This window comes from Caretta caretta, chromosome 3, assembly GCF_965140235.1.
Source record: "Caretta caretta isolate rCarCar2 chromosome 3, rCarCar1.hap1, whole genome shotgun sequence".
NCBI classification, from domain to species: Eukaryota; Metazoa; Chordata; order Testudines; family Cheloniidae; genus Caretta; species Caretta caretta.
This window is the reverse complement of record NC_134208.1, coordinates 106315139-106340542: the sequence shown is the minus strand read 5'-3', so window position 1 is coordinate 106340542 and position 25404 is coordinate 106315139. Positions and strand designations below refer to the sequence as shown.

At 44.1% G+C, this 25404-nt stretch overlaps 1 protein-coding gene across 1 annotated transcript; it reads left to right on the top strand.

Moving 5' to 3' along the window:
- Window positions 1-239: 239 nt before the first annotated feature.
- PERP (p53 apoptosis effector related to PMP-22) lies at window positions 240-13432 on the top strand. The gene is made up of 3 exons (XM_048844417.2): window positions 240-681; window positions 9823-9966; window positions 10888-13432. Exons 1-3 carry the CDS (start codon window positions 471-473, stop codon window positions 11085-11087), a joined length of 555 nt encoding a protein of 184 aa, XP_048700374.1. The 5' UTR covers window positions 240-470; the 3' UTR covers window positions 11088-13432.
- The last annotated feature ends 11972 nt before the right edge of the window (window positions 13433-25404 follow it).

The window sequence follows — 25404 nt, the reverse complement described above, 5'->3', positions numbered from 1 at the left end:
TACTTTTTGTAGTGCCTTTCAGTGAGATTTTAAATACTGCATCTCTTATGAAATCTCACTTTCTCACAGCCTAGGGCAGCCCTGAATCTTCTCATACTGCAAAAAGACTTGTGAACTCGTGAGGTGCACTTTACGCTGGGCAGTGCCTGCTAGGAAAGGGTTAAGTGCCTAGACTAGGGAGTGTAATTGGAACCATGGTTTGTTTAGCAGCCAGGGGAAAGGAACAGAGCAGCAAGGGAGTTGAGCCCAGCCCGGCAGCTCCTCTCTGGCTCAACAGGTTATTGCTGCTGTTAGTCACTGGAATCTAGGTGGGGCTCTCTCCTCCCTTACTGCCTTTCTGCTGATTAAAAAGCAGCTCTCGCTCTCTCACACACACACTCTCTCTTAAAACACCCCGCCCTGCAGAATCCAGAAAGAGCTCTCAGGCTTGTGCATCCATTCTCTGCTGAAGGCCCTGACTGCTGCATGAGATGGCGATATGTACCCTTGCCTGCTGGAGATGCAGGTGGCTCCTGCCCCTTCTCCTGGGCTTAGCTATCATCTTGGGCATCATTGCATTGTCCGGCCGGGGCTGGCTGGAATCGGAGTCAGCGCCGTACCAGCACCAAGCGTCGTTATGGGAGAGCTGCACCCGGTGGGACACTTTCCCCAACTGGGTATGCCAGTCCCTCATGGATTACTGTAAGTGTTTGCAATGGGGTGTCAGAGTCCAGGCCACACGCCTGAGCTCACCCTACTCCAACCACCCCAGTTATCCCTGCCAATATTTGACAGCTGTAAATTGGTGCCTTCTTTATTAGCAAAATAACTGCCTCTACCAACGGCCATTAGCAAAACAACCCCTTTCCTCACTTAGGAAGGGTCCAATTGTTCCCCCTGTGTGGCTGGTTAATGGGGGGTTCAGGACATGTTGGCGTTTGCAGGACTAGCATTAACAGCATTTCCTAGTTAATAGTTACACAGAAAACCAGGCCTTATCTGCCTCTGGTTGCTTTTGAACAGGCTTCCCTGTCAGTCCAACATTAAGCAATTGGATGAGGGACTCACAATGGAAGTAAATGAAAAAGAATAGCAGATGGAGTCTTTTAAAATCAAGTGAACAGATCTGGCTCTTTGCATGTCTTCTCTCCTTTATTGCTGGCTCTCCACCAGCACTATTTGTGACCTACATGAGGCTCCTTGAAGTCGCCAACCTCTTTGCCCTCTGATGAGTGTGTTGATAAATGCTGGCCATTGCTAGCACAGCACACATGCCCAGCCTCTGGAGTGCCATACCTGGACAACATCTTAACTACCCTCCTCATAATACTCTGGAGGGAGTGAGGGAAACAGGAGTCCAACCGTTCTGGACTAAGGAAATTCTGCTGTTTTGGTGCCTCTCAACCTGTGATTTCAAATAGAGTGAAATGTGTTTTGAGTATGGAAAGAAAATGGTATTTAGTTGATACACATACATATATTATAGAGAAGGAAGTCACTATATGAAGCAGCTGAAAAATCTGAAACTAAATCAGGGGGATATTGTGTATATATTTTCGAAGTGGCTAAAAATGTTAGTAAATTATGTTCGGTTCAGCTGCCTCCTCTTAATACTCTCACCACATATTCTCAGGGTATGGTCTTTGCTGCCAAAGTACTTGCTGATTACATTTGTTGTTTTATAAAATGAAACATTTAGGGTCAAATACAGAGACACACCTTCAGAACTTCATTGAAATGCACTGGACTGGGGAAGCTTGGGAGGATAAGAAAAGGAAAATGGAATATATTTTTTCTCCCTAAAAGGCAGAGGCTGTTCTTTGCACATATTGGTTCTTTTACAGCCTTCTTAGTGGGGGAGGAACAGATACAATGATTGTATCAAGATGATAAACATCCAAAATGATCTGGAAACTCAGAAACCTTGGATTATACTGGATTTAAAACGGGTATTAGGAGTGTGGAAACAGAGGATAAACCATTTGGGATACTGTATCTGTTGTGTGGATGGATTAATGTTTGTGAGTAGTTTTCCATTATAGCACTTGCCCGCAAGCAAAATGCAGAACTCATTGTGAGAGCAACAGCATAATTTTTTACCCTGATGATGTCTGTAGGTTTTACTCTTATGTGGGAGGAATTTGGCTGCCCTCAGAAAGTAACTCCATGTTCCCAGACCCTTCCTACAAAGGGAAGAAAGGCTAAAAAAAAACAGGTGCCAGGTTTCAGAGTGGTAGCCGTGTTAGTCTATATCAGCAAAAAAACCCGAGGAGTACTTGTGGCACCTTAGAGACTAACAAATTTATTTGGGCATAAGCTTCTGATGAAGTGGGTTTTAGCCCACGAAAGCTCATGCCCAAATAAATTTGTTAGTCTCTAAGGTGCCACAAGTACTCCTCGTTTTTTTTTGCTAACACAGCAGAGTTACTGCACTTAGGTTTCTTTCAATACATGCTGTAGATTTAGTACTATATGACTGTTTCATACTTCACCCCAGAAAACCAGGAGCTTTGGGAAAGGGCCACATTCTGCTGTTTTGCTAAAGAACTGTTGTTCCTATGGCTGTTATAAATGAAGAATAGCCTTAATTACTGACAGGTTATTTTAACCAACTCAACTTTGTCCCTTGAATAATCTTGATGAGGTTAATGTTGTACTGTCAAAATTATTCTGTTCAAATAGTATCTACATCTAGGCAAAGGACATAACATGTCAGACCACGGTTTGATTTTCTTAACATACCAATATGGAACATGTTATTTTATTTTTTAAAAATGCTAAGAATTTTAACTCAAAATAGGCATGCACAGGGCTGCCGCAGTTAAAACAATTAATTTATTAATCTAGACGCATAACTCTTTGTAATATCTAATTACTCCACCCTATTCTGTTCCCCTCCCAGTGATAAGAAAAGAAAGCTTCAAGGTGGATCCCCTCACTAATTTAAAGCTACATTGGAATCAGCTTCTTAATCAAGCATCTGCATGTCCATTGCATGTTGATTAGGGGAGATGAAACTGAACCATGCCCTCTAGTTGGGGGGGAAAAAATCTTCCTGTTGGAATGGTTCCTAAATTGAACTGCTTCTTAATACATGTCTGAAACCTGGGGCTCTGGTGTCCCACAACGGACAAAGGGTGGAAAGACAAAAAGAAGAGTGGGGGTCAGCTTGTAGCTGGAAAGAGGGTTTGTTTTGAGAACTGTTCTGGTTTCAGGCCAGGAAGCTCCTGAGTGCCAGCATGTGCATGTTACCAATATACTACATGCAAAAGCTGGCGCATTGCACTGCATTTTGAATTGAGGTTATGTAGCCCAGAATGCTGCTGGATTAACAATCCTCCTTTTGTGTCTAGTCTGTGCTGGTCTGGATTAACAATCCTCCTTTTGTGTCTAGTCTGTGCTGGTCAGATATGCTGTATTTGATGTATTACTGGTAAGGGCTTGTTTGCAAAGCAATTGTTTTTCTGCCTTTGTACCTTAAAAAGACACTTGTAGGTTTAGACCCAATATTTGTGGATGGGAATGTCCTCTTGATTCTAGATAAACATTTTTATTTTTTTAAGGTTCTTAGCTTCACAGTTATTTTAGATTTGAATTACCATCCTCTAACAGAAAGTATATATGGTCAAGTACCTAACAGGGTACTTAGTGCCCTGCTGGTTATGTTTTAATAATCCATTGGCATTTATGAAATTCACAATAATTGATTTGAAAAAGTACATACAATACATGGAAACATTAATTTGGATCTTTACCAGGAAAAAAAAAAAGGCTAGAATCTTATGAGCATGAGCCAGGCTCCGTGAGTTATTTGTTAAGTCCATCTGGGGATGTGTAGCAGTAACAGTGTAGCTGGGAGACTGGGTGGACTTTGATTCAGCAGGCTCTCAGCCAAGTTTGTTGATAGATTTATCAGGCAGCTCAGATGAGTTAGGTAGGAATGTTAAAGATATATTACACTCTCTTGACCTTACCCCTCTGTGCGTATTCCTATCAGCTTTGTGATACAAGAGTTGCTTTAGGGGAAGTTGAATGTAGTTTGCAGTGTGTGCTCAGCAAAAGTCAATGACAGTAAAAGAGACACTATCAAGGTTGCTGTGTCCAACCCACCCAAATCAAGTATTATAGCTTTACCTAAACTAGGAAGCATTATATAAGGTTCCTGCCAGGGTACCAGACTAAGCATCCCAGTGGAGATGAGTATTGCCGGACCAGTTAACTACCTGCTTTTCAGCATGTTCAACTACAGTACAATGGTTATACAGACTCTGGAAGCTGCCAGCATTTTGTCTACCATAGGACCCCCACCCAGTGTCAACCTGTTGCTGTACTAGTGGGCATTGTTTTGTACAATTTCCAGATGTAGCCATGGCTTATTCAAAACTCGCACCAGTAAAATAAAGGGTGCAATTAACAATCTTAGTTCCTCCAAAACAATCTCTGAATCCTGCATTTCTTGCACTCTGATGTGGGCATATCCACCTTATTCTGTCATTATGTGTGCAAGAAAATTCCCTTTACCATGGACTCCTGCTCAGGATGAACCAGAAGAGAGCTTAGACCTCCTTATTTGGTCAACAAGATCACATTTCATACCTGCTGCTCTGTTGCTGAACCAAACAACCTGCAGCCATTTATGATAACAGAAAATAAATATAACATCACTATCAGCCGTTCCCAGTCTTCAGCCATTAGAACGGCAATTATTCACAACCTCACCAACTGATCATTGCAATGAAACTTATAAAATCAGAAGTTATAGATGGAAAAGTCCTGATACTTTAAATGATCTAGTCCATGTTCCTGCTGCTGTAGGATTGCTCTCTACAGAATGTTCTCCTAGGGTTTTGGTTCAATCTAATTTTTAATGTCCGATGCAATAGAGTTTTCACCACTTCCCTTGGGAACACATTTCACTGTCAAAAAGATTTCCTGACATTCAGGCTAATTTCTCTTCCTTTTTAAACTTCATCTCATTTCTGGTAATGCCACCCTAAATAACTCCTCTCCCTCCTTGGTGCTTGCAGTCCTCTAATATCTGTAGACTTACGTTCTTCTCTAAATAATCACTTAGCTAAGATGTGGGTATATAGGTCTAACTCTTTTAATCTTTCCTAGTAATTATATCCTTTCAGCCCTGAATCATTTTAGTTGCTCTTCTGTGAACTCCGAAATATATTTCTGGTAATGAGATGTCCAGAATTAAAGGCAGTATTTCAGGCGAAGCTGGTGCAGAGTACATAAAAAAAGACTATTACTTCACTGCTGCATGATCTGATGCTTCTATATATGCAGCCCAAAATTGCATTGGTGGTTTTGCGACCATATCATAAGCACCTATTTGCCAGTGCTGAATCAGAAACTCTCTGGCTAAAAAGGGTTTGAATACATCAATTTCTCCAGAACTGAAACATTAACAAATAAACACCTCTCACTTATGATTGCAAAACTAGCCTTACAAATGTGAACCAAATGGAAACTGGTGCAGTGTTTTCTCCCTCTGTCAGGAGGCATAGAGCTTCAAGTTGCCCAAGCAAAAACAGCATGAAAATGATGAGACAATGGCTAACCCCAGAGAAAGGCTGTTGAGCAACTGAGATAGACAAAGGACCCCACAAACAAAGGCTGGGAGCTGGGGATCAGCTGAGGCCCACTCAACAGTCAGAAAGCTCTGGGATGGAAAGAGAGCAAAAATCTGTCATTTCTTTTAGCACACTCATGGACAGGGGGAGTCTTTCACGTTTGTCAGACAGCTGAGAGGCAGAAGCTGATCAGAAAGAAGGACCTCCATCTAGAGTCCAGGGATAATACTCTAAAGGAGTCCTAGCACTCTCCCTCAGATCTGGAAGTCTTGTGTGTGTGTGTGTGTGTGTGTGTGTGTGTGTGTGTGTAATAGTGGTGTTCACCAGGTGCTCTGTGGTGAACCTTCCTACCCCAATCTTTATATTGACCCTTAACACAGGTGTCCAGTACATTTTTCAAGCCCTATACTCCTTGGTATTGTCAAATGCTCTCATTTAGGGCATATCTATACTGGGGTTTTCTTGCATTTCTTTTGCCAAACATTTCCCACTGTTGCTTCCACCAGTGTTAGGAACAGTAGCAGTGTTAGTGTAAACAGGGCTGTAGGACTCACTGTTTCAAGCACGATGTTGTCTAATCCTGCTCAGAGCAGGTCCACAAGACGCAATGGCAAAAAACACCAACAGCTATCTTCAGTCCTATCTATACTAATATGCCAACTCCTGCTGCCACTCGTGGTGCTGAAATGGTGGAAGCAATAATAGAAAATTTGTGGCCAAATTAGACAAGGCCACAGTATCATTTGTAAATTTCGTGACCATGACCATTTTACTCCCTCTTTATTTATGAAGACCAGGGCCGTCCTTAGGATTTATGGGGCCCTACGCAGTATTATTAAACTGGTGCCCCTATGCTCCACTGAAAGTGGTCCCCAGCTGGCACCTCTGACTCCAGTGTGTCGAGGGGACTCAGCCAGGGCCGGCTCCAGGCACCAGCTTTCCAAGCAGGTGCTTGGGGTGGCATTTAGAAGGGGGAGGCCGTCCGTGTCCCGCAGTGGCAATTCGGTGGCCGCTCTGCTGCTCTTCCCGCTGCGGCGACAACTCGGCGGTGACTACTTGGGGCTGCGAAATTGGTAGAGCTGCCCTTGGGCACAGCCACCACCCCTGCCCGCGGTCCCCCAGAACCCCCGCCATTGCTGACACACACCGAGCTTCCTATGCAGCAGACGCTGTGGCAGTGGCTCAAGGCAGGCTTCGCGCTGCCACATGGGGGCTGCATCTTGCCAGAGCCTAGGGCCCTCCTGCAGCCCCTCGCCCCTCCTGGCTCACCATGAGCATTTTGACAGTAAGTACCAAGCAGTAATAACAACAATAATAATACAAGTGTGTGTGTGTGAGAGAGCCCGCGAGAAAGCCAGTGTGTGTGTGTGTGTGTAGGATTGTGTGTTGGGGGACTGTGTGACAGAGTATGAGACTGTGTGTGTGTGTGACAATCTGTATTGGGGGACTGTGACTCGTGAGAAGCAGAGTGTATGTGGGTATGAGAGCCAGTCTGTGTGTGAGAGAGACAGTGTGTGTGTGTGTGAGTGTTAGGGAAGTGTGAGCTCACTGTCACTTTAAGTCGTGTCGTCCCGTCCCCCCGTCCTCCCCCCACTGCTGACTCACGGGGAAGTTTAGCTCCTCTTGTCCTGGCCCCGGCCCGGCCCCGCTGGAGACCCTCTGGCAGGCAGGGTCCAGGGAGGGACCTGAGCTGGGCTGCCGCACCGCCAGTGACCGGCCGCACTGCCCTGGGCTCCCCTTAAGGACAGCCCTGATGAAGACATTAAATAAAACTGGACTTGACACTAATCTTTGCAGTTTCGTCACTAGACATCTCCCAAAGCTAAGTACATTGCTAGTTTATTATTACCAGAGCTGAGCAAATAATTCACAGCAAATGGATTCCAGGAGGAGCTTTCACAGCAGGCAGTTATACAAAAACTTCTTTTTACTTGTAAAGTAAGTGTATCTGATAAGGAGATCCCTGAGACTCAATAAATGTGAGACCCCTACAATGCCATTTTTTTAGAGAGTCAACTGTTCAGAGTCCATCCAAATTATAAGGTGTTTGAGTCCTTGGAATGTTTGTACTTGATATTCCAAACTCCCCTTGCTCAAGGAGTATACAGATCTGGCTTTCTACTGAACTTTTATAATACTTTTGTGAATTATTCTGTATGACAAATCCCAATAAATAGTTTAAATAGATGGTTTAATCCAGGAAGCATTTTTTCTTGAGCTGATTCCATGCTATGTTTAAGCATATTTAGACAGTAATGATCAGCAAGTGAATCCTTTGGCTGTGGCAGCTTTGAACCTAATGGCCAGTACCAGCATTGGGAGCGTCAGCGAATGACATCCAGTATGAAAGAATTAGTACAGGTTTCAGACCAAAAATTCCAACCAAGCCGTTCCCGTCCTCCATTCCTAACCCTGCATCAGTTCCACATGGGAGGGAAGGGATAGGATATACTAGGGGTGGTTGAGGAGGAATGCAAATTGCTGATAGTGATGTTATATTTATTCATTTGCACAAACTCCCTTCTTTTGTCAGCAGCAATGTGGGTCCAGTTTGCAGGGCTGCTGTGGAGCTTCTCCACATTCTTTCTAGGCCTGGCTGACTGTCTTCAGGATTGGGCCATGCCCATGTGGAACCCTCATGTGTATTCTGCTATGCCCCTTAGTCCTATACGAGACAGGTTCAGGATTTGGGCCTACATGATTTCTTTGTTTTAATCCCCTGTGTAAATGCAGGCAACCAGTCTTTAGAGTAGGTGGACGCATGGTAGATGCATGACGACTGTCTACCTATAAAATTAAAACTCTTGAATTAGTACCTTTGGTCTCTTCAAAGTCAAAATAGTCAACTACTTGTCCTCGTGGTTAAGAAATGGCCTGTTGTTGCATGATGCTTGCCTATGCTTGTGTCTGCTGTTTGGAAAGAGAATGGGATTTGAATCTTCAGAAGCCAGCATTTATTTTAAAAAGGAAACTGTAGGTTGCTTTTCAGGAAGGGATGTTATTTTTCTGGTGCCCGGACATTGATGCCCATTGTTGCCATGAAGGGATTTCTTACTTAGCAGTGGCAAATGGAGGAGAACATTCTGGAATAAGGTTACTGGAATAAGGTTACTTTCTGAATGTCTTTTTGGTCCTCTTCTTCTGCCTCTGAGTGACTTGAAGTTATACTTGAGACATATCCTGGTCCCATGAACCTGTCCACTTTGAATGTATTCTCTTATCCCACATGGTACTTAAAATAATTAAAATTGGGAAGTTTGGGTAACTCCACCAGTCATTGGACTGCTCGCTTTCCTTCTCCCTACACATCTAAGCTGGTTCCAAGTCCTTTTGGTGCTGAGTCTACATTATCTTTAAGAGCCACCTATTCCCTTCTATTTCTACTGGTACAAACCATGTCCAAATCTTTGTAATCTCTCCCCTTAACTATTCCAAATCTACCCCATTCTGTTCTCCATTCTGTTCTGTTCTCACTTCATGCTCCAGTTCATGCAGAATAAAGCTGCCAAAATCCAATTCCTTGAATGTGACTTATTCCACTCCCTTTATGACTACCCATAACTTTCTGCATTGGTTGCCTTCACATCTCTCATTTCCTCTATGTGGGCATAGGCTCCCTTATCTTGTATACCAATCACCCTTTCCTTATTCAGATCTCACATTAATCCTAACTTCTTCTGCTAAGCCTTCCAGTACTAGTCCTCCATTACAGCATTACTCATTTCTTCATCAATTAAAAAAGTAACTACAAATTCATGATGTCAAACAGCTTCTATCTCTTGGTCCCAGCAGAAAACTGCATTGCCCAGGTTGATATCCCTTCATTTGTCTGATTTTGTCCTCCCCACATCCTTCTTGTCTGTTTTGCTCATGGACCATGAATGGAATTTTCAAAAGTGGGCTAACTCTCCTCCCACTAACTTCAGTGAGAGCTTTACCATTGATTTCAATGGGAGCAGAGCTAGGCCAATGCTGAGTGCTCTTGAAAATCCCAACCTTTGTCTTTTTTCTTGTGCTTGTAAAGCATTGTGCATACTTATGGCACATATAAATAGTGATAATAAATAATTACTCTCTGCTCAGACGTCTATGGTTCCCTAAAAGCCACACTTACATTTCTGATACTAAGTCAAAGCAATATTGTATGCTTATAAGGGAGAGAATCTCCACAATGATAGAATTAAAGCAAACAAAAGACCTAAAGGTGACACCTACTTCCATGTACTGTTTTATATAACATGTTTCCCCCTTTCCTTTCAAGCCTGGGGAAGAGCAGCAGCTGCCACCTACCTCGTCGGCTTCGTGATCCTAGTCATCTGTTTCGCCCTAGCAGTCATTGCATTCTCTGTTGACATACTTCGTTTCAACTTTGTGCGAGGAATCGGTGGCTTGCTCTTTGTCGCTGGTAAGACTGATGATTGCTTCTTAAACTGATGTTTGTTCTAACTCTGATACCTGCTAGCTGGAGTAAAGCCTCCTTCTCTCTCCTCCTAAAAATATCCACCCCACACATATTTCTAATTGGGTTCATGATTCATTTTTATGAATGAGAAAAGCTTGTTTTACTTTTGAAGTGATACTTGGTTTGCATCCTCAGAGATTAGGCATGTTGTAATGATCATTACAATGTCCAAGGATGCAAATCAAGTTTCACTTCAAAATTAAAACAGGATGTGGGTGTTGTGACATGATGGGGGAGACATAAAGCGAGCAGATAAACTAGAATGCTTTGCTCTGAACTCTTTCTGATAGTTCTGTGGAAGTAACTAAACAGTGAAACAACAATCCCAGCAGCAATGTCTCTAACACACAAGTATGTTTTGCCCTGGAAACTGCTATGCAAATACTAAAGTAAAGGACTTTTAACTACAACATTTGATTCTTTTAGTCCAGATTGTTCCACCTCTGCATCTATGCTTGGTTAAAGAAATTTGCATTCCTCTTATTAAGCATCATTGCCATTGTGTTAGTTTGAATTGTTCTCAAGCATAGGGTTAAGGACCCAATTCTTTAGTCACTTTGCACCCAAAACATCCTTTTGAAGTCAGTGAGAGATCTGTGTGTATAATGGTTCCAGAATGAGGCCCTGATCCTGCCATAAGATCTGTGTGGGCAGACCCTCATACCTGCGCTGAGTCCCATTGAAGTCAATGGACCTCTGCAAGAATGCAAGGGTATACCTGCACTGATCTGATTGTAGGATTGCAGCTAAGTCCTTAAATATCTGAGAGGGGAGTGCACCTACCTGCCAATAAAGTCAGAGTAAGAAATGTGATGAGATTAATTGTCACTCATTTTCAATTTGTTTATTTTTACCTTCCTTTAGCAATATTCCAGATCATATGCCTGGTCATCTATCCAGTGAAGTTCACAGAAGACATCGAAATGAGGGGAGCTAATATGTTCAGCTGGGCATACGGCTTTGGTTGGGCCAGCACTATTATTCTAATAGGCTGTGCTTTCTTCTTCTGCTGTCTCCCCAACTGGGAGGATGAGGTGCTGGGTAACATCAAGCCAGCATATTAGTGTTCTTCCCCAGAGAGGAGTTGAAAAGCACATTGTATACAATGAAAGAATAAATTAAAATATAAACACACTAAAAATTACAGCACAGGAACTTTGAAAATTGGATGTTACAGACTGAAAAAAAATCTTATTTTTCCAGAATGTTTTGAACTTGTGCTGAAGCTGAGTTAGCAGAAAGGCTTGGCAACCTGAAGCAAATATTTTAGAAATTGTAGGTAAAAGATCAGAAGGTTTGTATTTTCATATTCATATCCGATATGGATTGATTTGGGTTAGTCAATCTGTTGCTTCTCTCTCTACATGCAAAAGTTCCTACTAATTAAGTCACTCTCTTCCACACATTTGTTTAGACATCCATATAAAGAATTTAGTACTTAAAGTACAGAGGGAGAGAAACAGAAGTGCATTCTGATTTTAACCAGAAACACTGCAGAGCCCTTTTATTCCCTTCCTGGTATTTTTGTTTTTATGTTTTATATGCAAATTTGTCAGTAGTGAAATAGAATTAAAAAAAAATCTTTCAAAGAAGGTTTTTTTTCTTCCAACATAATTAGTCCCAAAAAAGAATTTTTGCTTTGCAAGTTCATTGCAATCTGAAGTCTCCTAAGAATTTCTTCTCCCCTCCGTATTATTGGACTGATATCCAATACTAAGTAGTAGAAATTGAAGCTAGAGAAATTAGAAACTTAAAACAAAATATTTTTCCACTGACTGTAGCAGTTAGATGGCATTAAAAAGCATAAAGTGAATATCTGTGTGTACAATATTAATGGTGTGTGCTGGTGTAACATTTATTAGCATTCGTTTGTGAAGACTGCAGTACTCATATGTGATGAAACCATAAGTGAATAACACAAATTGTTCCAAGAGTACCAATAAAACCTTCAGACCATCAAACACCATCATGTATTTTTATGCTGCATTTTAGAGATATTAGTTTAGAAAATATTTTAGAGTTGTATTTTGTTTTTAAATAGGTACTATTTTTCACATCCCTTCACCTTTAAAACCAGGTTGCCTTAGCTATCAGACAGGCTTTGGAGGAAAATTTTAAAATACAGTTTTCAAAAGTGATTTAAAATAGATTTTCTGTATTTCAGAGTGTAGCAAATTTAAGGTCTCATATGGGGTGAACCACCAGGGATCCAAATGCATAGGTCTCTGTGTGAGTGTGCATATATTTACACACATTTCACTGGATAATCGGAAATCCCAGCTGAGTGGGATAACAAATGTGTTCTAGACTTGAAAGAAATACCTAAGAGATGTAGACATATTTGGAAGTAAGGACTTATCACCTTAATATCTCAGTACCAATGACATCAGGCCTCTAAACTGTGGATCCCTCACTGATGCAGCAAATGTAATTTTCGATCTGTACTTTTTACTTTATCTTCGTTTGAGGAGAAAGAAGGAAACTTTTTTGTGGCAGGTTATTTTTTTTTAAGTGGTGCCTATTTGAAGCTGCTCAGAGGTTGCAAATCCTGAAAGTAGCTCTGGCACAGCTATATGACTGGGTAGGGTACAGGTGAAGTGGTGAAAAGTGAAAAGCAAATGCACGTGGTCACATCCTTCCATTGTTTGTCAAGTGGTCTGGGGTTTATATCACATGGCTGAAGAAATAAAACAAGTTATTCCAAGTTATGACACCATACTGTAGGTGGTGTGTGTGTGTGCACACATGTATTTATACATAATGTAGAAAACACACACAAAAATATAACCTATAAGACATAACCAGAACACAGTAGAACTAAAATACATAAAAACTAAGTTTACTCAATGCCCAATCTATTTTGTATTATATTGTAGTTTTGTAATACACCTTTTGCTTTTGGTGAAAATGTATAATTGTACATGTTATAATCTCAGTCATGGCTAGCCAATCAACTAAATTTATGATTCTTGCTGGGAAGGGGCAAATTTTCCTCTCTTTCTGTACAGTACAACTGCTGGTGCGGATTGCCTTACAAATTCATCTGTACCACTAATATGATAATATATAGTTCTACATTGAGCACAAAGGACAACAAGGAATAGTGATGTTGTCTCGCAAATACCTTGCACAGCTAAAGATCTGAAGCAAAACAAGACCTGAAGGTGGATGTACGCACTTGGAGAGAGGTTGAGTAGAAGTGTGTTGCTCAGAATTACTGAAGTGTTTTGTATGTTTTTGTAATCATTGTCATACTTGACAAAAAAAGGAAGTTAAATATAAATGAAGTTGAGTTCCAGAAGTATTTTGAAAGGAAACAAAAGCAAAATGTTATGGCTTGTTATGTTCACTTCAGCTGTTCAGGAATAAGCAATTGCAAATATTTTAATAATAAACTACTTTCAATAAATGATGGCAATATATTTTGATAATTTCAAATATAGTGGTTTCACTTATTCTGTTTAAGGAGGTTATTCAAAAAATGTATACTTAGTAGTGGTAACTGTTTGGAGTAGTTTGTGAGAAGGGGGCTCACTTAAAGCTTGAATTTAAGGAATTCTTGACTTTTAATGTGAACATCAAAATGTATGAACTCTAAAGGCAAATAAATGAGGCAGAGCTATTATTTATATGAAAAGGCAAAAATGCGCAATGTTCACGGAAATGAATTGCCCCTCTTATTCTGAATACCTTCATCAAACGCAGTGTATCTGGAAAACACTCCATTAGGCCTATAAAAGGTAATCATTCAAGAAAAACAAATAAACAGCATTCGAAAGAGATTAAGTATAAGCTGCATCTGATGAGGAAGATGGAGCACAGACATTTTTATTTGTGATCTGATTGGATAATGTTGTTCCAGACCCCAGGACTGTTGATTTCTGAAGCAGGTAAACAACAGAGACATCTAACAACAGTTTCCAGCTAATAAGCCAGAATTTTCTTCTTTGTTTGCATTAATTAACCATCCTCCTTCTTCATCCCCAGTGAATTTGAGAGACTTGCTTGTACAATTGTAGGGAACATGTGATTTCTTTCTCCTATCCTTCACCCCACTTTGTTTCTGACTGTTGGTTGGGGTTTTTTTTAAGATTTTTAAAAATACTCATGATTTTTAAGTACACATCTAGGTCAGTCTGGTTGATTTTAGATTTTCCCAAATGGCTTGAAGAGAATTTAAGTTTGTTTCGGGTGTTCTCCACAAACATACTTATACATTAAAAGTCCTCTCCTACAACCCTTGCTCACATGAATGCTCTGTATTCATAGACCAGAGCCTGCTCTCATCGAAGTGAATAGAAAATCTCCCACAGGCTTCAGTGGTGCAGGATCAACCCAATCCTGGGAGACAATAAGCAATTCTGGGGTCTGAGCACCTGCTATTCCTAGCTATTTCTGGATGAATCAAGGGCACTTGCTATCTTGCAGAAGTGGATGCTTAAGAAGGCTCATTCACTTGAACAGGACAACTAGCGAGTATACCTATGAATAAGTGTGGCAGCATTAGGCCCACATTGAGATTTTTTTTCTTTTTCTTCATATTTAGTAAAATTAAGGACACATTTTTCAAAGACAAGTTGTTAATAAGAAGGTTCATTAAAATATCTGGCTGAGCTTTAGTTTAAAACCCTGTAGTTAATTTACATAAAGTAAAGCACTGGAGTCCAGATATTTGAAGATTTGTTGGAGATGGGGTGGGGGAGGGAGTAGTATTATGGTGATGAGCACTATAGAAACACTCATACGTATAAACAATTAAATGAACTGTAAAAAGGAGCCTCTGAGATCAAGTGTTGAAGTAAAACAATGAGTTCCAAATAGATTGTATAAGAGTATACAGCAATTTATTTTAAAAAATGGTTTATGGAACTTGTGTTGTAAGGTTTCAGAGTAACAGCCGTGTTAGTCTGTATTCGCAAAAAGAACAGGAGTACTTGTGGCACCTTAGAGACTAACCAATTTATTTGAGCATGAGCTTTCGTGAGCATCCGATGAAGTGGGCTGTAGCTCATGAAAGCTCATGCTCAAATAAATTGGTTAGTCTCTAAGGTGCCACAAGTACTCCTTTTCTTTTTGTGTTGTAAGTTAATTTTTCTTCTGTGCTTGCCTCATCTGAGAAAGTCTGCCATGCTGTCAGCTGATGCAGTGGTTTCCCAGGGGCAATGAAGGCTGCTGCAACACAGAGAAACCCCCTAAGAAGCACACCTACTAAAAACTATAGGCTACATTCACAAAAGGACTGAGGAGCCTAACTACAAGTTAGGTGCCTAAATCCCAGAATCAAGCCCCACTGAGATTCACAAAACTCCTGTTCAACTGCTGCTGAAGACTGTAGGCACCTAAACTCACTCAGCACCTAAATGTTTGTAGTAAAAGTTCCCTGGGCACCTGTGTTTCTGCCTCTGGGCATGTGCACACCAGGCACCAAGATACCTAAGCCCCAGAGTGATTCACAAACCCAGGGAAGATAGATGGCCCTCCACCTAACTTGCCTGTGGGGTCCAATCCAGTAAGCATGCTTACAGCTTGCCTATCAGATTGGGCCCCTTTAAGGTAAGCTTACACAAAACAGCCAGGGGAAGGGCAGGTTCTCTCACAGCTTTTGGCCCAGAGGTTAGGGAACACTCTGAGTACATGGGAGACCTTTGTTCAATTCCCCCCTCCAGCTTAGAGGGAGAAGGGTTTTGAACAGGGATCTGCTCCCTCTTGCGTGGGTACCCTAACCACTGAGCTATGGCATATTCTGAGGGCTGGGCTCCATCTCTCTAGTTAAAATTATTTTTCTACAATGGAATAGTTTCAAAAGAGTCATAGGCATGGGGGACCTGGATTTTCCACCTCACAAGTGACAGTGTGCTAACTACCAGGCTACAGAGCCATTCTCTCTCTCCCCTGCCTCCCTCAATGACCTCCTTCGCCACTGAGAGGTGGCCGATCCCTATGCAAATCTTTTCTCCCCTCAGCTGGCAGGGGACTTGACCCCCAGGGTCTCCCATGTCACAGGTGAATACACTAACTATGGGGCTAAAAGTTATGAGGGAGCTCCTTTCCCCCACCCCGACATTGAAAAAAATGGCATAGGCACCTAAAGCCAAGACAGAGTTTGCAGCTGAGAATCCCACAAGAGTGGTACCTCCCTGCAGCCCAGATTTAGGCACCTAGCTCCAAGAAAGCAGCAGGAGTTGGCATATGCCCCTGTGACGAAGTGGGACTGTTCTTAATGTTTCCTCTGAATAGTGTGGGGGTGCCTCAGTTTCCCCCAGGCAGTTCTTAAGTATCTAGGGGGTGGAGTAAGGGTGTATGATCATTGCAGAGCCCTAGAGGGCATGTGTGTGCAGGAGTCTGGACACAGAGAATGGCCGACACCCTGTTTCCTGGCAACTGATGGCCTGGGCCCTTCCCCCCCTGCAAGGTGAGAGCTGAAGGGTTGGAGAACAAAGGAATCAGGTGACCACCTGGCCCGGGAAAGGAACAAAGCCCAGAGGAGGAGGGACTGGAGGGGGTTTTTCAGTTTGGGGCTGGCTGGGAGATGGAGTGAAGTGCAGACGTGGTTGTCTGGCTCACTACCCCCCAAAATGGACCCAGCTGAGGGGTCCCGTTCTCTGCACCTGCAAGCTCTGTTTTAGACCATGTTCCTGTCGTCTAATAAACCTTCTGTTTTACTGGCTGGCTGAGAGTCACGTCTGACTGCGAAGTTGGGGTGCAGGACCCTCTGGCTTCCCCAGGAGCCCCGCCTGAGCGGACTCGCTGTGGGAAGCGCACGGAGGGGCAGAGGATGCTGAATGCTCCGAGGTCAGACCCAGGAAAGTGGAAGCTGTGTGAGCTGCGTGTCCTGGAGACAGGCTGCTCACAGAAAGGCGACTGCCCCAGAGTCCTGACTGGCTTCATGGGGAGCAGTTCCAGAGCATCGCCCAGGGACTCCGTGACAACTGGTGGCAGAGGTGGGATGTACTGCACCCCGTGGATGGTGCTTCCTGCAGTAAGTGACTGGGGAGCAGTAACACGAAGGGGGATTGCCGAGGACTAGGCCTGCTGAAGGCTCAGAGAGGAGCGGTTTCGGGGGGCGGTTAACCCCTGGGAGTGTGTGACCAGCGAGAAGGACTGTGCAGTAGCAGGGTTCCCCTGGGGATTGCAGCGAGCAGTCCAAGGGGCGGAGGAGTCTGCAGCTCGACCCTGGCAAAGAGGTGGTGACCTCGAGAAGGGCTGGCACACTAGGGGTTCTCCCTGGAAACCGTGGGGAGCTGAGAACACACGGGCCTGTGAGTCCACAACAACTTGGGAGGAGCGGAGTGATGGCCTGTCACCGTCTCCTTAAGAAGGACATTGTAACCCTGTGCAAAAAGAGAGGGTTGAGCGTTGGAAAGTTCACCAAAGCAGAGTCAATCGTGCAGCTGGAGGAGGATGACCGCTCTAAGGAACAGATTCCTGACCCCAACTGGGGCTATAGTAGGATCTGGGAGCAGCTGAAGCGGGAGCCAGGCATCGCCAAGACTCCTGTCCCCGACCAGACGAGGGTCTTCACGATCGGGTTCCCCATCGGGGGATCGAGACGGACGGGATTGGAGCTGAGTCTGAGAGAGCAAGAGGACTGTGAGAGACAGCGAGAGCCCGAGAAAAAGCTGCAGAAGCAGCAGCAGCATGAGCTGGCGGTGGGGGAGCGGAGAGGCCTAGGGGACCTCCCCGGGGTGAGTGGGGATAGACCCCAGGGGGCCAGTTCCGCAGGGAACCTCGAGACTAAATTGCTGCCCCTGGTTAAGGAGGGGGGGGTGTGTGGATGCCCACCTCACTGCCTTTGAGCAGGCTGGCGATTTGAACCAAGGGGACCCTGCGGAAAAGCCCCGGTGTCTAGCTCCCTTGCTGGGTCCCAAGGCCATAGACTCCGTCAGCCGGGTGGTTGGGGATGTGGACAGGCTCCCACTCCTGACCCCAACCTATATGTCTGTGTGGAGTTTCCTGGGGCCAGGCCCCCGGACCTCCAGTGGGAGCAGAAGGTGATGGTCAATGGGGAGACATTCTTGGGGTGGCCAAAGGGCATGGGCTGCATAAACCTTCCCACATGCGGCCTGCGAGTGCTATCGACCACCCCTGACCTAAGGGAGGGCGTGAAACTGGAAGGGCCTGGTGTAACTCCTACCAAGGAATGGGAGAGATGCTGGGGCATCCATGGGAATGTTGGTGGCTTCGAACTTCCCCAGGTCACCGGCTAAAGTGACCCCGCTCAGTTCGATCTCGAAGGGGGGAGAGATGTGACGAAGTGGGACTGTTCTTAATGTTTCCTCTGAATAGTGTGGGGGTGCCTCAGTTTCCCCCAGGCAGTTCTTAAGTATCTAGGGGGTGGAGTAAGGGTGTATGATCATTGCAGAGCCCTAGAGGGCATGTGTGTGCAGGAGTCTGGACACAGAGAATGGCCGACACCCTGTTTCCTGGCAACTGATGGCCTGGGCCTTTCCCCCCCTGCAAGGTGAGAGCTGAAGGGTTGGAGAACAAAGGAATCAGGTGACCACCTGGCCCGGGAAAGGAACAAAGCCCAGAGGAGGAGGGGCTGGAGGGGGGTTTTTCAGTTTGGGGCTGGCTGGGAGATGGAGTGAAGTGCAGACGTGGTTGTCTGGCTCACTACCCGCCAAAATGGACCCAGCTGAGGGGTCCCGTTCTCTGCACCTGCAAGCTCTGTTTTAGACCATGTTCCTGTCGTCTAATAAACCTTCTGTTTTACTGGCTGGCTGAGAGTCACGTCTGACTGCGAAGTTGGGGTGCAGGACCCTCTGGCTTCCCCAGGAGCCCCGCCTGAGCGGACTCGCTGTGGGAAGCGCACGGAGGGGCAGAGGATGCTGAATGCTCCGAGGTCAGACCCAGGAAAGTGGAAGCTGTGTGAGCTGCGTGTCCTGGAGACAGGCTGCTCACAGAAAGGCGACTGCCCCAGAGTCCTGACTGGCTTCATGGGGAGCAGTTCCAGAGCATCGCCCAGGGACTCCGTGACAGCCCCTTGGCTTGGCATCTCTCATTAGCTGCCTTAGGTGAAGAGCTGCCTAGCATGATGGCTTTTCGTGTGTGTGTGTGTGTGTGTGTGTGTGTGAATTCCATTCTGAGGTGTCTCTCTCTCCCCATTCATTAGACAATGGAGTTTAGTGGTCAAACAGGCTTTGTGAATCCTGGTTTGATTTTCTAGCACCAAAAAATTAGGTATGGCAATGCATAGTGTCACCACACCTAAGTATCTTTGTGAATCTAGCCCTATGTTTTCTGTACAAATAACTGGAGCTACAAAGAAATAAGGACATAAAAATAAACAACAAAGAGTTACGTACTGACGTTAGACCTAGAGGAGATGACCCTCACAGAGCATATGGCCTACTAAATTATGCAAAGGGATGCCTAATGTCACATGGCAAACAATCATCAGAGCCAGGATTTCCATCTATAAAGCTCCCGGGCAAGACTTCTACCTTACTAAATGTCAGTTGCTGATCTATAAACTAGGAATAATAAAAGTCTTGGCACTGTCATGTTCTGTGGCTCTCAGAGGTCTTTACAAAGGTAAGTAGCTCCAATTTATAGATATAGTGACTGGGGCACGGATAACTTAAGACTTAAACCACTGACTCCCATTCACAGAGGCAGCTTATGAGTCTGTCAAGGTTCCTTCCCCACTCTGAACTCTAGGGTACAGATGTGGGGACCTGCATGAAAGACCCCCTAAGCTTATTCTTAGCAGCTTAGGTTAAAAACTTCCTCAAGGTACAAACTTTGCCTTGTCCTTGAACCCTATGCTGCCACCACCAAGTGTGTTAAACAAAGAACAGGGCGAGAGACCACTTGGAGACGTCTTCCCCCAAAATATCCCCCCAAGCCCTACACCCCCTTTCCTGGGGAAGGCTTGATAAAAATCCTCACCAATTTGTACAGGTGAATACAGACACAAACCCTTGGATCTTAAGAACAATGAAAAATCAATCAGGTTCTTAAAAGAAGAATTTTAATGAAAGAAAAGATAAAAGAATCACCTCTGTAAAATCAGGATGGTAAATACCTTACAGGGTAATCAGAATCAAAACATAGAGAATCCCTTAAGGCAAAACCTTAAGTTACAAAAAGACACACAAACAGGAATATATATTCCATTCAGCACAGCGTATTTTACCAGCCATTAAACAAAAGGAAATCTAATGCATTTCTAGCTAGATTACTTACTAACTAACAGAAGTTCTGAGACTGCATTCCTGATCTGTTCCTGGCAAAAGCATCACCCAGACAGACGAACCCTTTGTTTCCCCCCACTTCTGATTTGAAAGTATCTTGTCTCGTCATTGGTCATTTTGGTCAGGTGCCAGTGAGTGTATCTTAGCTTCTCAAGCCTTTACAGGTGAAAGGGTTTTGCCTCTGGCCAGGAGGGATTTTATAGAACTGTATAGAGAAAGGTGGTTACCCTTCCCTTTCGTTTTATGATAGTGATCGATCGGTAGCAGTCTGGAGTAGCCAGCTTCCACAGTGCAATCACCACATGCTTCTCCAGTGACAGGGCAGCTCTCATTCTTGTGTCCTTGTGCCGCAGGGCTGGAGTGAGCTCATCACACAGTCCTATGAATGTGGCTTTCCTCATGCAAAAGTTCTGCAGCTACTGCTCGTCATCCCAGATGTGCATCATGACGTGATCCCACCACTCAGTGCTTGTTTCCTGAGCCCAAAAGAGGCGTTCCACTGTGGTCAGCACCTCCATGAATGCCACAAGCAATCTCGTGTTGTAGCTACTACGTGTGGCGAGATCAATTTCAAACTCCTCTTGCTTTGTAGTTTAAAGAATAACTCCACTGCCACTTGTGACGTGTTTGTGAGAGCGAGCAGCACACTGGTCAACAGTTCGGGACCCATTCCTGCAGCCCGAAAGAGGCAGGGTGCGCAGTAAACAAACCGTTGAAAGATGGCGCCAAGTGTGGACGGAAGCACAGGGATTGCTGGGATGTGAAGCAATCCATCACCGGTCATTGGGACAGGACCCAGGATGCCCCACGACCCCCTCTGCCTTCCCACAAGTCTTAGCGGCAAAAGAGAAAGAGGTGCTCTGTGGGACAGCTGCCCAGAGTGCACCGCTCCGAGTAGCGCTGCAAGTGCTGCAAGTGTGAACACGCTATTGCACAGGCAGCTGTCAGTGTGAACACACAACAGCGGTTTTTCTTCTGTGCTCCGAGTGGCGCTGTAACTTTGCCTGTGTAGACATGCCCACATTCCCCCAGGTCTTCTGCCTGGGGGAACTCTAGTTTCTCGATTAATCCCTTCAGAGACAATTTGGCAGGAAAGCAAGGTATACAGAGGCAGCCAAATATTTTCTGAACCTCAGACATTTTATTCTTAACAATGCACACTAGAGAGTTAAGAATCTTTGAAAAATAACAAGCAGTCCTAAATGCAGGCCCCGCCCACCTAGTCTGATTTCATGGGTTTGGCCTTAATGATAGAAAGCCCATTGCTCCAGTAGAAAAGTCCATGCATCCGATGAAGTGGGCTGTAGCCCACGAAAGCTTATGTTCAGATACATTTGTTAGTCTCTAAGGTGCAACAAGGACTCCTGCTCTTTTTGCGGACAAAGGCTAACACGGCTTCTACTCTGAAACCTGTCAGTAGGAAAAAGACATTCATTACTGATGGCCCTTGACGGCTCTGTCACAGCTTCACAGCCCCAATCATTCAATTAGGTGTCAAGCCCACAGTACAAAATGAAAAGGAGTACTTGTGGCACCTTAGAGACTAACAAATTTATTTGAGCATAAGCTTTCGTGAGCTACAGCTCACTTCATCGGATGCATTCAGTGGAAAATACAGTGGGGAGATTTATATACACAGAGAACATGAAACGATGGGTGTTACCATACACACTGTAACGAGAGTGATCAGGTAAGGTGAGCTATTACCAGCAGGAGAGAGAGAGGAAAAAAAAACCCTTTTGTAGTGATAATCAAGGTGGGCCATTTCCAACAGTTGACAGGAACGTCTGAGGAACAGCGGGGTGGGGGGTGGGGAATAAACATGGGGAAATAGTTTTACTTTGTGTAATGACCCATCCACTCCCAGTCTTTATTCAAGCCTAATTTAATGCAAATTAATTCCAATTCAGCAGTCTCTCATTGGAGTCTGTTTCTGAAGTTTTTTTGTTGCAGAATTGCCTCTTTTAGGTCTGTAATCAAGTGACCAAAGAGATTGAAGTGTTCTCCAACTGGTTTTTGAACGTTATAATTCTTGACGTCTGATTTGTGTACATTTATTCTTTTACGTAGAGACTGTCCAGTTTGGCCAATGTACATGGCAGAGGGGCATTGCTGGCACATGATGGCATATATCACATTGGTAGATGTGCAGGTGAATGAGCCTCTGATAGTGTGGCTGATATGATTAGGCCCTATGATGGTGTCCCCTAAATAGATATGTGGACAGAGTTGGCAACGGGCTTTGTTGCAAGGATAGGTTCCTGGGTTAGTGGTTCTGTTGTGTGGTGTGTGGTTGCTGGTGAGTATTTGCTTCAGGTTGGGGGGCTGTCTGTAAGCAAGGACTGGCTTGTCTCCCAAGATCTGTGAGAGTGATGGGTCATCCTTCAGGATAGGTTGTAGATCCTTGATGATGCGTTGGAGAGGTTTTAGTTGGGGGCTGAAGATGATGGCTAGTGGCGTTCTGTTATTTTCTTTGTTGGGCCTGTCCTGTAGTAGGTGACTTCTGGGTACTCTTCTGGCTCTGTCAATCTGTTTCTTCACTTCAGCAGGTGGGTGCGATACAACCGCATTTGCTCCAACCCCTCAGACAGAGACAAACACCTACAAGATCTCTGTCAAGCTTTCTTACAACTACAATACCCACCTGCAGAAGTAAAGAAACAGATTGATAGAGCCAGAAGAGTTCCCAGAAGTTACCTACTACAGGACAGGCCTAACAAAGAAAATAACAGAACGCCACTAGCGGTCACCTTCAGCCCCCAACTAAAACCCCTCCAACGCATTATTAAGGATCTACAACCTATCCTAAAGGATGACCCAACACTCTCACAAGTCTTGGGAGACAGGCCAGTCCTTGCCTACAGACAGCCCCGCAACCTGAAGCAAATACTCACCAACAACCACATACCACACAACAGAACCACTAACCCAGGAACTTATCCTTGCAACAAAGCCCGTTGCCAATTGTGCCCACATATCTATTCAGGGGACACCATCACAGGGCCTAATAACATCAGCCACACTATCAGAGGCTCGTTCACCTGCACATCCACCAATGTGATATATGCCATCATGTGCCAGCAATGCCCCTCTGCCATGTACATTGGTCAAACTGGACAGTCTCTACGTAAAAGAATAAATGGACACAAATCAGATGTCAAGAATTATAACATTCATAAACCAGTCGGAGAACACTTCAATCTCTCTGGTCACACAATCACAGACATGAAGGTCGCTATCTTAAAACAAAAAAACTTCAAATCCAGACTCCAGCGAGAAACTGCTGAATTGGAATTCATTTGCAAATTGGATACTATTAATTTAGGCTTAAATAGAGACTGGGAGTGGCTAAGTCATTATGCAAGGTAGCCTGTTTCCTCTTGTTTTTTCCTACCCCCCCCCCCCCAGATGTTCTGGTTTAACTTGGATTTAAACTTGGAGAGTGGTCAGTTTAGATGAGCTATTACCAGCAGGAGAGTGAGTTTGTGTGTGTATGGGGGTGGGGGGGATGTGAGAAAACCTGGATTTATGCAGGAAATAGCCCGACTTGATTATGTAAAGAGTTGTCACTTTGGATGGGCTAGCACCAGCAGGAGAGTGAATTTGTGTGGGGGGGGTGGAGGGTGAGAAAACCTGGATTTGTGCTGGAAATGGCCCACCTGATGATCACTTTAGATAAGCTATTACCAGCAGGACAGTGGGGTGGGAGGAGGTATTGTTTCATGATCTCTGTGTGTATATAAAGTCTGCTGCAGTTTCCACGGTATACATCTGATGAAGTGAGCTGTAGCTCACGAAAGCTCATGCTCAAATAAATTGGTTAGTCTCTAAGGTGCTACAAGTACTCCTTTTCTTTTTGCGAATACAGACTAACACGGCTGTTACTCTGAAACCTGTAGTTGTAAGAGTGCTTGATAGAGATCTTGTAGGTGTTTGTCTCTGTCTGAGGGGTTGGAGCAAATGCGGTTGTATCGTAGAGCTTGGCTGTAGACAATGGATTGTGTGGTGTGGTCTGGATGAAAGCTGGAAGCATAGCGGTCAGTATGTTTCCGGTATAGGGTGGTGTTTATGTGACCATCGCTTATTAGCACTGCTCTAATCTACAATGAAGGTTGCAATACATTATGAGGTCACACTCCAACATGAAGATTACAGTATAAAGTGCAGCCCCTGAAATAGGGTGCACAAATACAAGGTGGAGTTCACAATCTGACACACACATATTCCTAATCTGTCACAGGGCTAACAATATCTACCTTCCTCATAGACCTGCCCTGTGCACTCTGCAAAATACCAGCTCTAACATCTACAGCAAGGTCCCTGGGCTCTGCAGCAGACTAGAATTTTTGTGACCATTCCATTTAAATGAAAAAGTTGAAGAGTTTAATCAATACAAATTAAATAATACAATTAGTACAGTTGTCCTGTCATATTTATTTTTATATTAAATTCAGTGTAGTTTGTGCCATCCCTGCAGGTTTTTGTACTGATAATACATAACCATGCTGCAGAAATTGTCACCGGTGAAGCTGCAGGTATTGGCAGTGGAAAGGGTTGGAACAGAACTTAGGATTGCTGACCTCCCAGCCACCTGCCCACTTCTCTCAGTCAGAGGAATATTTTGATGGGGTGTGGAGGTCAGAAGTAGGTGGAGCCCTTTTACTAGTTGATCAATTGCTCAAAAGGTTTCTCTGGCTTAAACTGGGAGGCCACTGTGGAGCCATTTCAATATGCATCAATTATGGGAGTGGCTCTCAACCTTTACAGACTACTGTACCCCTTTCAGAAGTCTGATTTGTCTTGTGTACCCCAAGTTTCACCTCACTTAAAAACTGCTTGCTTACAGAATCTGACATAAAAATGCAAATGTGTCACAGCACATTACTGAAAAATTGCTTCCTTTCTCATTTTTACCATATAATTATAAAATAAATCAACTGGAATATAAATATTGCACTTACATTTCAGTGTACAGTATACACAGCAGTATAAAAAAGTTATTGTCTGTATGAAATGTTAGTTTGTACTGACTTTGCTAGTGCTATTTATGTAGCCTGTGTAAAACTAGGCAAATATCTAGATGAGTTGATGTACGCCCTGGAATACCTCTGAGAACCTGCAGGGGTACAGGTACCCCTGGTTGAGAACTACTGAGTTATGGCATCTAGCTATGCATATGTATACC